General features: G+C 39.6%; 1 protein-coding gene across 2 annotated transcripts in view; it reads right to left on the minus strand.

Annotated features, from left to right (window-relative positions):
* Positions 1-13,859, minus strand: part of FBXL5 (F-box and leucine rich repeat protein 5) — a 40,383-nt gene that overhangs the window by 8,368 nt on the left and 18,156 nt on the right. For both annotated transcript variants that reach the window (XM_087963700.1, XM_026675864.2), the window contains 3 exons: positions 12,604-12,752; positions 12,326-12,408; positions 1,886-2,611 (listed from right to left, as the gene is read on the minus strand). In XM_087963700.1, coding sequence (XP_087819826.1) covers positions 1,886-2,611; positions 12,326-12,408; positions 12,604-12,752 — 958 coding nt within the window. The remainder of the gene's footprint in view (positions 1-1,885; positions 2,612-12,325; positions 12,409-12,603; positions 12,753-13,859) is intronic.

Genomic DNA, 13,859 nt, shown 5'->3' on the forward strand with positions numbered 1-13,859 from the left:
CTTTCCAGCTTACAGGCTCAGCGTCTTTAACCGCTGAGGCCATCATGCCCCTAGATATATAACATAGTAGTATATTGTTTTATAACCATATTATACTCCACAACTTTTAATTAATATGCCAATATCATCAAAACCTAAACAATAATTGATGGGTCAGCTGCAGCCCTGATTCCCTAACAGTTTCTACATACTTTGTCCTACATTCCAGTCAAACTGTGAGCAACTATATTTCACTTATACATTAAGACCGTTGCTAGCAAATTGCTGCTAGGCAGAAAGCAGGCACCCCGTGATATCATGGCAAAGAGAGATACACCTCCACGCCAATGTGGAGGGTGTCTTGAGTTACACCGGTCCTACTCACTGTTTCTTGATTATCTCTATGAAGTCTAGAAAAGCCTTTCTAATATTTATTTTGAAACTTGAAAGGATAACATTGGCTGATTGTAGTGATGTAGGATCGTTTTTGCTGATTTAGGTATCACCAAAGTAAGTCAGCATTAAAAAGCCTTTGATATTAGTTGTGGACCATGCAAAGCATAATCTAAAACCTCATCATCCTCATAATCTGAGCTGTTATTATTAGACTACCTTATGTCTCCCTGCTGAATCAGAGCTCAGCAATTTTTCTCCACCATATTGCTATACCTGGTGCTCTTTAGTCTTCCTACTGCCATTCTAATTATGGGGACTCATTTGCTTTTGTTGTAGGCTCACTTTTCTGGATTCTACAATGAATCTGTCAGAACTACCCAGTGGGTTTGCTCAGGATATCAGAAGATTTATTCTAAGTCAGGGTGGCAAACTTGCGGTGTCACGGCATCATGTGACGTATCCCGACTTCCCCCCCTTCACTAAACCAGGTGTGGGCATGACCAGCGCAAGATACATCCGGGCCACTAGCCGCCAATTTGACAGCCCTGTTCTATTACTCCCATTGCCTAATCTATCCAAACAGAGGCTGCAGAAATTGCTGCAATGCGTACTCCAATGGAAAGCTGAGCTCACTGCCAGTGCTGTTCACGATCTCTGCTGCCTCTCTAGAAGTTCCCATGGCTCCTGGTTTCGGCTATGAGTTCTTGGTCTTCAAGATGGAAGCAAGAAAAAAGACTAGAATATATTTCTAGAAGGTAAAATTAGAGATTGAGGGGAGAAGTTTCCTAAAAGAATTGGAAGTTTTCAGCCCTACCTTCTAGGCAGAAGATATAAAGGTAAACCTTACTCATATTTGAAGAAAAATCATAACTATTATTGTGAATGAAGGTAAATATAAGTGTCCCAGCATAATGTTGCAGGATCAAATCTGTCAGTCACCATGACCAAAGATTTATTCTTCCAAGTTTCCAAGCTCACGCTGGGGCCCATGGCATCAGGAAATCTCTCTCCAGAATATGTGCACTGGGCTGTTCTATCACTATATTTATGATTCCTGATTGTGTGTAACTTTTTGTTGTTAATTAGGGTGTTGATGGCTGGCTATTAAAGTCCTTAATTGTTTCCTTGTGCCACCATGCCTTTGGCTCCTAAGTACCCGATAGGCTGGTAGTAAATGAGCACTCCCATTGACGGATGAAGGGCCCGTTTCCCAGCCTTCAATCATTTCTCTGGCTATTTTTGTCCCTGCTTGGCAGTAACTGCAAAATTTAATGCATATTCCTGTTCATTGCAATGTGTGGCTACCGATGAGTTTGGGTCTCCTTTCTAACCCTACTCTGGCTTCTCTCAATGGGGAAAAAACTTCACTGCTATTCATTCATTGCTTCATTGCTATTGCTCAATTCAGCTGTGTGAGAAATAGAAATACCAAAGAAAGGATTAGTGGCATGCGTTTGTGCTCTGGCTTTTTCAAAACAGCTACAGTAATCTCTTACAACAGATTACTTACCTGAGACCATTATCTGTTATCTGATAACATCCTGACAAACTGAGGAACTGAAGAACTCGGGCTGCCTTTTGGTCCGATTTTGCACTCATGAGGTGTGTCAAGTCTTTCCCCTCCCTCTGCCTATTAGTCCTTGGTGTGTGGTTAAGCAGCTCAGGGGATGGGGGGAGTGCCTGGAAAGTTTTTAATGCTGACCCGGCACAACAAAAAGAGTGGCCACAGTAGGTGAGGGCCACAGAAGCACAAGGTTGCTGCTCCTGCCAACAAAAGCTAGTCCTTAGTCCAAAAATGCCTTTATTGCAGCAGGATGCAGAGCAAGGGAAAGGGGAGGCTGGTTCTATCACACGATCTCCTTCAAATTTTCTGTGCTTCCACTCTGCAGCATCTTCAATATCGGCCAGATATTTGGCATCTAACATCCAGATATAAGCAGAGTTGAAACCCTCTGATCTGACAGGTACATTCCAATGGCTTCCTTCTTCCTTGATCACATTTTCGTTTGTTATATAATGCAGGCCACAATCCTTTTTGCTGAACTCCAAGGCAATCTCTTCGTTTTTCCACACAGTTTTTCCTCTCCTGTTTTGAAAACTTTTCTGAGATTGTATTTCGTGGGAAGACAAAATCCCTAGAGCTTTAGAAATTTTTCTTACAGCCATATCTGTTATTCTTTCACAACCAGAGAGATCAAGATGACGGAGACTCTGGCAGCAACCAATCCAAGACCAACTGAAACAAATAATTGTGTGGAATTACTTATTGTAATATTTATATATTTATTTGGACAGTTTATATGGTGGATACTGGCAGCTAATAGTACATTAACAACCCATCCCCAAAGCAAATATCAAAACACTATAACAACAACATGATATGCAGTGAAAATGTTTATCTCTTAAGATGAAAATTTTCACCCTGAAGTGAAAATGTAGATATGTATACTAGGAAAAAATATATCAGAATAGAACAGAATATAATTCTTTATTGGCCTTGTGTGATTGGACACACAAGGAATTTGTCTTGGTGCAAATGCTTTCAGTGTACATAAAAGAAGATACATTCATCAAGAATCATCAGGTTCAACACTTAATAATAGTCATAGGGTACAATAAGCAATCAAATCATACTAGGAAACAGTCAATATAAATAAGGATACAAGCGACAAAGTTACAGTTGCAAGTGGGAGGGGAGGGGCGATAAGGAGTAATGAGAATAGTAATAGTAGTGCAGACTTTGTAAATGATTGGACAGTGTTGAGGGAATTATTTGTTTAGCAGAGTGATGGCGTGCAGTGCTCTATAGTGTCATTTTGAGGGTAGGAGTTGAAACAGTTTATGTCCAGGATGTGAGGGGTCTGTAAATATTTTCACAGCCCTCTTTTGACTCATCCTCCTCGATGCAGGCACGTTGGTAGTAATTGTTTTTTCTGCGGTCCTAATTACTCTCTGGAGTCTGTGTCTGTCTTGTTGGGTTGCAGAACCAAACCAGAGTTATAGAGGTGCAGATGAGACTCAATAATTCCTCTGTAGAACTGGATCAGCAGCTCCTTGGGCAGTTTGAGCTTTCTGAGGACATTCTTTGTTGTGCTCTTTTGATGATGTTTTTTATGTTAGGTGTCCATTTTAAGTCTTATGATATGATAGAACCTAGAAATTTGAAGGTTTCTCCTAAAGTCTACCACCATTTCTACGGTTTTGAGTGTGTTCAGTTCCAGATTGTTCCAGTTATACCACAAGGCAAGTTGTCCTGTCTGTATGCGGATTCGTTGTTGTCTCGAATGAGACCAATCACTGCTGTATCATCTGCAAACTTCTGTATTTTAATAGATGGATCATTTGAGATGCAGTCATTGGTATATAAGGAGAAGTGGAGAAAGCACACAGCCTTGGGAGGCCCCTGTACTAATTGTACAGGTATCAGATGTGATTCCGCCTAGCTTCACCTGCTGCTTCCTGTCTGTTAGGAAGCTTATGATCCACTTACACGTGTGTTCAAGTAGGAACCATGACTGTTATTTTCTAAATGGGAATCTCTCTACATCAGCAATAATTGTTCGACTAACTTAAAGGGAAGACATGTTACTTAGCAGGACTCTGCTAAGTCTTTGAAAGGGAGCTCTGCAAAAAGTATTGGCATCAGCAAGGCTGCCTGCATTTCTGCAGTCACATCTTCCAGAATACCCAGTGTGGTTACTCTTCAAATTACCTCCAACAATATGCACACACCAACACTTCCACTGGAGCTGCCATTAAAGTGAAGATTCATCTTTGCACATACAACTGGGAAAGGCTTTCGAAGCAGCTGTGCCAAGCTGTGCCAAGGCCATTTACCCAACTGCCAACATGCTTCCCAAAACACTCCTTTGGTTAGCTTATGTTTCTCCCGCCTTGTGTGAACTGCCAACTCCTTCCTAATACTTTTTCCCTAGCCAGGCGTTGTGAGCTTCCTTTGGAAGACAAGGCTCCATCGCTCTGTCCCACTCACTGCATGCATCCATGGGATGCTCCCTGGCCCAAGGCCTGTATCCCAGGTCAGGAGCAGGAGGAAGTTGGTAAAGGTCAGCTGGACACAGTAGAGATGGAGGGGGGAGAAAGGCTAGTGAGCAAACACTGCGGTCCTAAACACAGGCCAGTTGTCAAGCACCCATTTTTTTTAAAAAATAAATTTTATTAATTTTCTATTAATTACATTTCTTAGTGCTTAATAAACATCTTGTCTAGATATTTAATTTGCTTAATAATACAGATTCCATTCTTACTCTCCACCCCTTTTTGCCAACCACTGGTAAAATAAGTTCTATGTTTGACAATATTCTGTGTCTTCTTTCTGTTTAATTTTCAATGTAAGTCTATCCATTTGTGTGCAATCTAGTATCTTAATTATCTCTTCATCTTGAGGTGTTTCTTCATCTTTCCAATATTGTGCAAAGATAATCCTCTCTGCTATTAAAACATGTAATACCAAATGCATACTTTTTCTTATCAAATTTTCTGATATTATCCATAATAAAAACAGTTCAGGTTTAAAATCTACATGTTTCCCTATTATCTTTTCTAGCCATCTGTGTATTTTTGCCCAATTTTTTTTTGTTTCAGCACAAATCCACCCCATCTGATAAAATGTGCCCATCTTTTGATTACATTTCCAACATTTGCTAGACATGTTTTTAAACATTTTAGCTAACCTAGCAGGTGTTAAATGTATCTATAAAACATTTTATATAAAATTTCTTTATGAGAAGTTGCCATCATTAATCTAGAGTTCCTTTCCAATAAATTTTGCCATTTCACTAATTCTATGTGATAGCCAACATTTCTTTCCCATTGTATCATTGTGTCTTTTATTTGTTCATCACCCATTTTTAAATTTAGCAAAGTTATATATACCTTAATTTTTCATCAGAGTTCAATAGTGTCTTATCAAAAGGTATTTGTCCCTTTTTCATATCTATATCATATCTAGATTTTATTTGCAATTGAGGCCACCATGATAGTATAATGTCCTGTTCTTCAAGCTCTTGCTTCCATTTTAATTTCTCTTCAGTGTCCAAAATGTCTTTATATTTCACAATTTTTTCAAATTTCACCAGATCTGGGTATGTAAAGGCTACCATCGTTGAGAGCCATTCTGGAATTTTTTCCATTCTGGAATATTTTAGGTTTAACTTTTTCCCATATTGGTATTAGTGAGTTTCTTATATAGTGATTTTGAAAGTATCTATGGATTTTATTGTTCTCATACCATAGGAAGGCATGCCATCCTAATTGTAAATCATGTCCTTCTAAGTATGACAGTCTTTAAAGGTTATCCATTCTTTTAACCATGTTATCACACATGCTTGATAATATAAAGACCAATCTGGTAGTCCAAACTTGTTTATGATATATCATCTTAATTACATTTATAAATTCTTCTCCAGTCCATTCAGTTTAGTTGATGTATCATAAATTGACAACTTACATTGTCAAAAGCCTTCTGGGCATCTAAGAAGATTAGTAACATTTGTTTTCTTGGATGTGTTTCATAGTATTCTAATGTGTCTAAAATGATCCTTAAATTGTGCTTTATTTGTCTTTTTGGTAGGAAATCATTTTGATCTGGGTAGATAGATTCCATCAAAAAGTTTTTCAGTCTCTCTGCTATTATTGAAGCAAAGATTTTGTAGTCCACATTTAATAAAGATTTTGGTCTATAATTTTTTATCTGCATCAGGTCTACATCCTATTTTGGTATTAGCGTAATATTTTCTTCTATCCATGTATTTGGCAATTTGGCTTCTAATAATAACTCATTACAAACTTCCTTCAGTGGTGAAGCTAATGTGCCTGAAAAACATTTATAAAATTCTGCTGGTAGCCAACCTGGGCCTGAAGTTTTATGATTTTTCTGTCTTTTTATCGCTTCTGTTACTTTTCCATTTAGTATAGTTTTAATTTTTTCTAGGACTTTAAGTTCTTCCATGTATTGTGTTATTTTTTCCATAGATTTATTTTCTGTATCATATAACTTTTCATAATATTCCTTAACTATTCTTTTTATTGACTCATTTTGGAAATGTGTGTGTCCCTGTTCATCTTGCAATTTATTTATCACTTTTTTTCTTTTTTCAGTTTATATGCCAACCATCTTCCTGGTTTATTTGCATTCTCAGAAAATTTTTGTTTTGCTCTTTTGGTTTGTTGAGCTATTTTTTCTGAGACTATTAAATTCAATTTGTGTTTAATTATCTCCATTTGTCTTTTAAGCATTTTCTTTTGTAGATATCTTGAAGCTCTAACTCCAATTTCTTATACTCTTAACAACATAGTCTGTCGCTTTTTCTCTCTATTCTTTTTAGCAATAGCACTTAGACTTATATACCGCTTTATAGTGCTTTACAGCCCTCTCTAAGCGGTCTACAGTCAGCATATTGCCCCCCAAAATTTGGGTCCTCATTTTACCCACCTCAGAAGGATGGAAGGCTGAGTCAGGCCTTGAGCCTGGTGAGATTCGATCTGCCAAATTGCAGGCAGCTGGCTGCATCAGAAGTAGCCTGCAGTACTATACTCCAACTACTGCGCCACCGTAAAATTTAGCCATATAAATTATAACTAATCCTTTAAACTTTGCTTTAGCTGTGTCCCATACATTCTGGAGTGAGGTATCTTCTGTTTTATTTTCTTTAAAGAAAAAATCCATTTTCTTTGCTGCAGGTTCCGTGAATTCTTTCTCTCTTAATATGGCTTGGTTCAATGTCCACCTAAGATTCTTCTTTACTCCTCTCCAAGTCAATTTTACTAGATTGTGGTCCGCCCAAACACTGGGTTATATTTCCACCTCAAGTAGATCAGCTCTTAATCCCAGGGACATCCATATCATTACCAATTCTAGACCATGATTTGTGTTTATTTGAATAAAATGTGTATTGGGTCTTTTTTGAGTTTATTTCTCTCCAATCTTACCGTATATACCGAATATAAGCCGAGTTTTTCAGCCCATTTTTGTGCTGAAAAATCCCCCGGCTTATACTGAAGTCAGATTCCCCCTCTGGAAAAAAAATGGTGTGGAGTCGCTGCCGCCGGAGCGGCCTCAGTCCCGCCGCCTCGGGAAGGGAAAGGCAAAGCGCTTTTGCCTTTCCCTTCCCGGCTGGGGCTGTTGGGAGTCGCTGCCGCCGGCGCGCCCCAGTCCCGCCGCCTGGGAAGGGAAAGGCAAAGCGCTTTTTGCCTTTCCCTTCCCGGCTGGGGCTGTTGGGAGTCACTGCCGCCGGGCGGCCCAGTCCCGCCGCCTCGGGAAGGGAAAGGCAAAGCGCTTTTTGCCTTTCCTTCCCGGCTGGGGCTGTTGGGAGTCGCTGCCGCCGGAGCGGCCCCAGTCCCGCCGCCTCGGGAAGGGAAAGGCAAAGCGCTTTTTGCTTTCCCTTCCCGGCTGGGGCTGTTGGGAGTCGCTGCCGCCGGTGCGCCCCAGTCCGCGTCGCCCGGGAAGGGAAAGGCCACGTCTTGGAAGGCCTCCGCTGGAGCGGCTGCGCGCGAGCCGCTGCGCTAGCATCGGATCGGGCGCACCGGACGGTTCCGACCGAGCCCCGAGCGTCGTCTTTGGCGCCCGCCCATGAAGTTGTGATAACATTCAGAGCCAAAAACAGCCCCCACCCCTCTTCGGAGAACCCAGTAGTTCCCACCAAAGAGAGGGCGAGGGTGCAAAGGCTGGTCTGAACACAGGTCAGATCTGGCTTTTTAATCAGGGCCAGGGAGCCCCCTGAAATGCAGGTCCTGGGCCGCATCCTGATACATTCCTTGGTGCTCTGGGCAGAAGTAACTGGCCTGCTTCAGTCACAGTTCAGCAGAACACCCCACTAAGTACCCCAAGGTTTAGTGAACCATAAACCACTGTTGGCTCCAACAAGGGGACAGGCCAGGAAGAAGTAACTGGGGTTTAGTAAATCTAGAATCATTTTAATCCCAATCCAGATTGAATCCATACAGTCCATACAGTCTTAACTCTGCGAAGCCTCGTTCACCAGCCCAGCCGGGAAAGAGGAGCAACCGCTGCTACGGAACAGTTTACTGCCATCGCTCTCAAAGGGGGCAACCGGACAGGGAATCCGAGGGCAGCGCTGCGTTGCGTGCCGGGCGACAAGCCCGCTCGGGCGGACGTGTTTGCCAGAAGAGCCCCAGCCGGGAAGGAAAGGCAAAAAGCGCTTTGCCTTTCCCTTCCCGAGGTGACGATGAGATAGTGAGATCGTTTCCCAAATTAATTATTTTTATTTTTGAAATTTACCAGTAGCTGCTGCATTTCCCACCCTCGGCTTATACTCGAGTCAATAAGTTTTCCCAGTTTTTTTGTGTAAAATTAGGTGCCTCGCTTATATTCGGTCGACTTATACTCGAGTATATACGGTATATACAAATTTCTTCTATCATTAAAAAAAAACATCTTAGGTAGTCTCTTTCTTCCTTTTTCCCCTAATTGGATGCTTTTATAGTCTAGTGTTTAGTCCACAATTGCATAAAAATCTCATAGAAGACAAATGTTTTGATATTACATTCCATATTTTCGTATGTAATTCTTGGTAAAAAAAATCTTGCTTATTATTTGGTGCATATATTGCTATTATCAAAATCTTTTTTTGATTAGTTATTTCCACCATTAAAATTCTTCCTTCTTCATCTGAGTATATCTGTTTAGAATCCAATGATTCTTTAATATATAAGGCTACTCCTTTTTAGTTTTTTTTTTTTTTTGCTGTGCTGATGTAAAATATAATTTCCCAATTTTGGGGCATTCTAAAAGTCTATAGTGTTGTTTCTTTATGTGTGTTTCCTGCAGACAAATAATTTCTGTGTCTAATTTTCATAATTATGTAAAAAAAAATTATTTGTTTAGAAGGGGAATTTAATCCATTTATATTCATCGAAAGGATCCCATTTCTTTTCTCCATCTTGCTTAAATATATGTAGGGTTTGGTTTCCTAGCAATTATTCACTGTCTTTGTTCTCTTATTAGTACCTTTCCTTCTTGATCAATGTTTTCTTTGTCTTCTTCTTCATTTTGTATCACTGTATCTTCTGTTGTTTATTCTTCCCTGTTTTCTTTTGGGTTCCTTATCTTTTTGAGCACCTTGTGTTTTCCCATTAAAAATGCTTGCATAAAAATCTGCTACCTTAAAAATAGAATCCAGTCTATATCTTCTAGAGTTCCAGTTAATTAGGATCCCCTTCAGAACCAGCCATCTAAAATTTATTCCTTTTTCATTCAGCTTTGTTGTCAAAAATTGATATTGTCTTAGTTCTCTTATCTTCCAGGGGATCCATTTCAACACCGTGACTTCCTTTTTTCTTTATTGAAGAGAGTGAGGAAAGAACCATTACAATATTTCATCCCTTACTGTTCTCCTGCAAATCTAACATGGACCTCCATGGGCACTTTGTGTCTACTTGCGTAGCTTCAGTTTAGTTTGTAAATTTGGTCAATCTCCTCTACTATTACAACTTTCTCAATTTGCAAAGCGTCTGCTAGCAGGTTCGTAATCAATTCCATTAAATCTTCCTCTTTATCTTCAGGTATATTCTGAAATCCTAATATGTATGAAGCTTTCTCCATTTCTTATGTTGCCACTGCATCTTCCAGATTTTTATTTGCTTGTGCCAATCTTTGGTTTTCTTCTTTTATTCCATCTTTTTCTCCCATTTTTCCAATTTCCATCTTCTGTTTTATCTTCCATTTTCTTAATTCTTTGTTCATTCTTTGTAAGCCTTTGTTGAAAATTTTCTAGCTGGGAATTTATGTTAAGGACCTCTTCGTTTATCTTGTCTATTTTTTCTTCCATCTTGTATTGATTACTTTTTATCTTGCTTTTTATCTCATCGTGATTCTTTCTTATATCTTCTTTTTGTGAGGCAATTGCTTCCTGAATCAATCATAATGTTGTCTGCATTACTTTTTGAAAGTTTTTAGATTTTTCTTGCTAGACTATTCAATCTATTGATCTTTGGTGTACACGACTAGGAGATCCAGAGGAAAGTGCTGAATTGAATTCTTTACATACGAAATTCACATAATACCCAAAGAACACACTCAACATGCACACACACGACAATCCCCAATTACCTTCTCACCCGCCAAAATTCCCTGCCTCCTAAAAACACACAAGCATCCACACAACAGACCAAGTAATACTGTCCAACAGCTCATTGATGGTGGCCCTTAATTTCATTGTTAGGTGCAATTATAGATCTGGGATAAAAACTATTCAGAAACATGTGGTCTGTGTTTTAATTGTTCTGTATCTTCTGCCAGAAGGAAACAGTTCATAAAGATTGTAAGCAGGATGGCAAGAGTCTCTGAGAATGTTGTGCAACTTCCTCAAACAAGGAGATGTGAAGATGTCATCCAGGGCTGGTAGCTTGAGCCCAATGATATTCTGGGCAGTTTTAATGATTCTCTGTAGAGCTTTTTTGTCTGCTACAGAGCTGCTCCCATACTATACAAGAATGCAGTATGTCAAGACACTCTCAGTGGCGCTGCAGTAGTAGGACAGAAGTAAATACTGAGATAGATTTATCTTCCTGAGCATTCTCAGAGGAGGGCTTTTTACCAATTTTAGTGAGATTTGAGGCACTCATTTTTATTCCCCCCCAGCAAATGTTAAGTTCTTCAGCTAATAACTAGTAATGTTAATGTTGTCTAATATAGCTAAAATTATTCAACTTATCATTAAGCAATTTAAATTGCATCTTAAATCTTACAACTTTTAATTATAGTTTATACTTTTTCCTTTGTCTGTAGGCTTTATTATCTAACAGGTTCCAATAATCCAATATTTGAATCCACCAAAGCAAAATAAAGTTTTTAATTCAACTCTCTCAATCAGAGGAGTTGCAGTTCAATCGATGTTTGTAATCAAAACTCTGAGATCTGTATAACCAGCTTGTCTTGCAATGTCAATAAATCCAAGTCAATCAATGTTTGTAATCCACAAGAACACATCGGCTTTAACTAGTCCAAACAATAAAAACCCACCAAATATTAAACAGTGAAACACCTTGTTCTCTTTATTCAGCTGATAAATTACCAGCCTCAAAGTTACCACCTGTTATTTATGTCTGGGCTTAGAATCACATCTTCTGTTTACATATAAGATGTTTCAACAATTTTCTCCTCTTTGCCACAAGGTGTCACTCTCCCTCAATTAATTCTTCAGGAATCAGTAACACAAATAAAGTGTAGTGTTCTTTGATTAGTTATTTTGAGCCGCCATATAGAGTTTTTTTCTGTTCATTCTGGTTTTCTATTTTAGTTTCCCTTTTGGGCCCTTCATTCATTTGACTGCCGCTTCTTTTCCTCTGGTGAAGGGAGGTTGCACCTGGGGCTTTCCTTCTTTTGCGATTTATCCGTTCCAGGAAGTATTTTTCAAAGGGACAGAGAAAAAGTAGTGTTACCCAACTTCAAAGCATGATGTTGGTAATCTTTTTATTGGTACTCAGCAGTACCCAGAGCTTTCTTTTCTCCAGTTGTCGATGGCTTCAGGCAGTTGTGCAAATGCAGCTAGCTTTTTCTCATGACAGTTTGGCTGCTTTCCTGGATCGAACGAGCAAACCATCTGCTTGTGATCTACAGGATTCCCACTTCTATTGTCGCTTCTATGGGGCAATTTTCACCCTCTTGGGGGCCTCTGGCAGGATGAAATCAATCACAGAAAGTAGAGCCCAGCTTTTCCCTCAACCATATAACCATGACACCAAACTGGAAGTCCATAGAGCACCCAAGTTTTGATCACGATTGCGAGGGTACTGGAAAAGTTATACTGTAACTTCATGGACTGGTTGCAACCACCATTTAGCACTATCTAACTTCAAAAAATCTAATGGTTGTTAAGTGAGGACTATCTGTAAGTGCTGGGAATGATAACACATAACAAGGTAACCAATCTCTCATACATACAGACTATTACCTAAAATGAAAACTACCAACCTTTCAAATGCAGAATCAGAAATATCAGTCTGAGTGAGATCAAGGTATTCCAGGTTAGGACAAAGTTCCAAGATGTGTCTGACCTATATTAAAACAGTTTAAGAAGGCTGAATTATAAAAGGAATGAAGAAAATAGCAAAACCTATTTTCAACTTGTATTTCCTTTATATATTATTAGTTCATCTTAAGTGTCAACTATAAAAAAAGCGACACACATTTTTAAAATACATTCAGGATACTTTTACACTCCAGAGAATCACATATTGTTTATACTGTACCATTTTATTAGATAAGGCTGAACTGTATGCCAGTACAATGGTTTTCACTGATGAGCCTACACGTGGCAGAATATTATGGATTATGCCTTGAAGTAAGTCTTTCTCTTTCTGTACAATGCTGATAGCCGAGGATTCTTCTCCATTTTCTTCTATTTTAAAAAAACGAGAAGAAACATTTAATAAAAATGAATGTTCTAAACTACTATATTGAGAAAAAAACTGGAAGTTTATACTTAATTGCAGTTTATCCTGTCACCTGGATCAATTTGCTGCAGTTAATACTGTGTTTTAGTCATAGCTAAGCTAAATGTTAGTATTAGTCCAAATTCAGTATTCGTATTATACTAAGCTAGAATGTTTCAGAGATACATGTACTAGTAATTGTATGCAGAGACAATCTAGATAGTACATGACTTTCCTGCATGAAAAGAAAAAACAGAATTTATACACATACATTGCTGTATGTTATATGAATCTACCTAATCTGCCTATCTTCCTAACAACAGCCTGTGAGAGTAAATTGGGCTCAAAGAGTATCACTCAGCTGGCTTTCATGCCTACAGAAGAACTAGAACTCATCATCTCCTCGTCTCTAGGCCAGCACCTTAGCCAGTGGTATTCAACCCCTGCAGCCTGGGCCATGGCCTGTTCGGAACCAGGCAGTGCAAATGGTGGGTGGCACATGAGCGGCTCCGCTTGTGTGAGTGGTGAGCACACACATACGACCTTGTGCAAAGGAGCTGTGCACACGTGCACCTGCCACTCACACAGAACCAACCCCTCTCCCCTCTGCGCCAGGCCACCAAAATAGAAAGGTGGGGGCCCACTGTCAGATTGGCCCCACCTGCATAGGCATCCTTCTTCCAGATTGTCCACCTGCATTCTGGGTCCGTTAATTTTTGGAAGTGTTGGCACAGGGCTGAAAGGTTCCCTGAAAGTTTTCTTGCAGCAGCACAGCCCCTATGGTCACGTCACTAGCATCTGCCTGAATTACGAAGGGGGCATCTGATTTTGGGTGTTTCAACGCAGGTTCTGCTGTAAAGAACAGCTTAAACTTTTCAAGTGTGGCTTGGCATTCCATAGTCCAATTTAATGGTTGGGTAGGCTTCCGTTTTCCCTCCCATTTCGTTTTCAAAAAATTTGTAATGGGTTAGGGTGATTTGGGCAAAAGCAGGAATAAATTGCTGGCAAAAATTTGCAAACCCCAAGAAACTTAGGAGTTGCTTCCTCATGAGAGGGGGAGAGGCATTCCAAAT

Source organism: Notechis scutatus, chromosome 4 (genome assembly GCF_049901735.1).
Source record: "Notechis scutatus isolate UNSWTSFEM ecotype Mainland chromosome 4, rNotScu1.2, whole genome shotgun sequence".
Classification (NCBI taxonomy): domain Eukaryota; kingdom Metazoa; phylum Chordata; class Lepidosauria; order Squamata; family Elapidae; genus Notechis; species Notechis scutatus.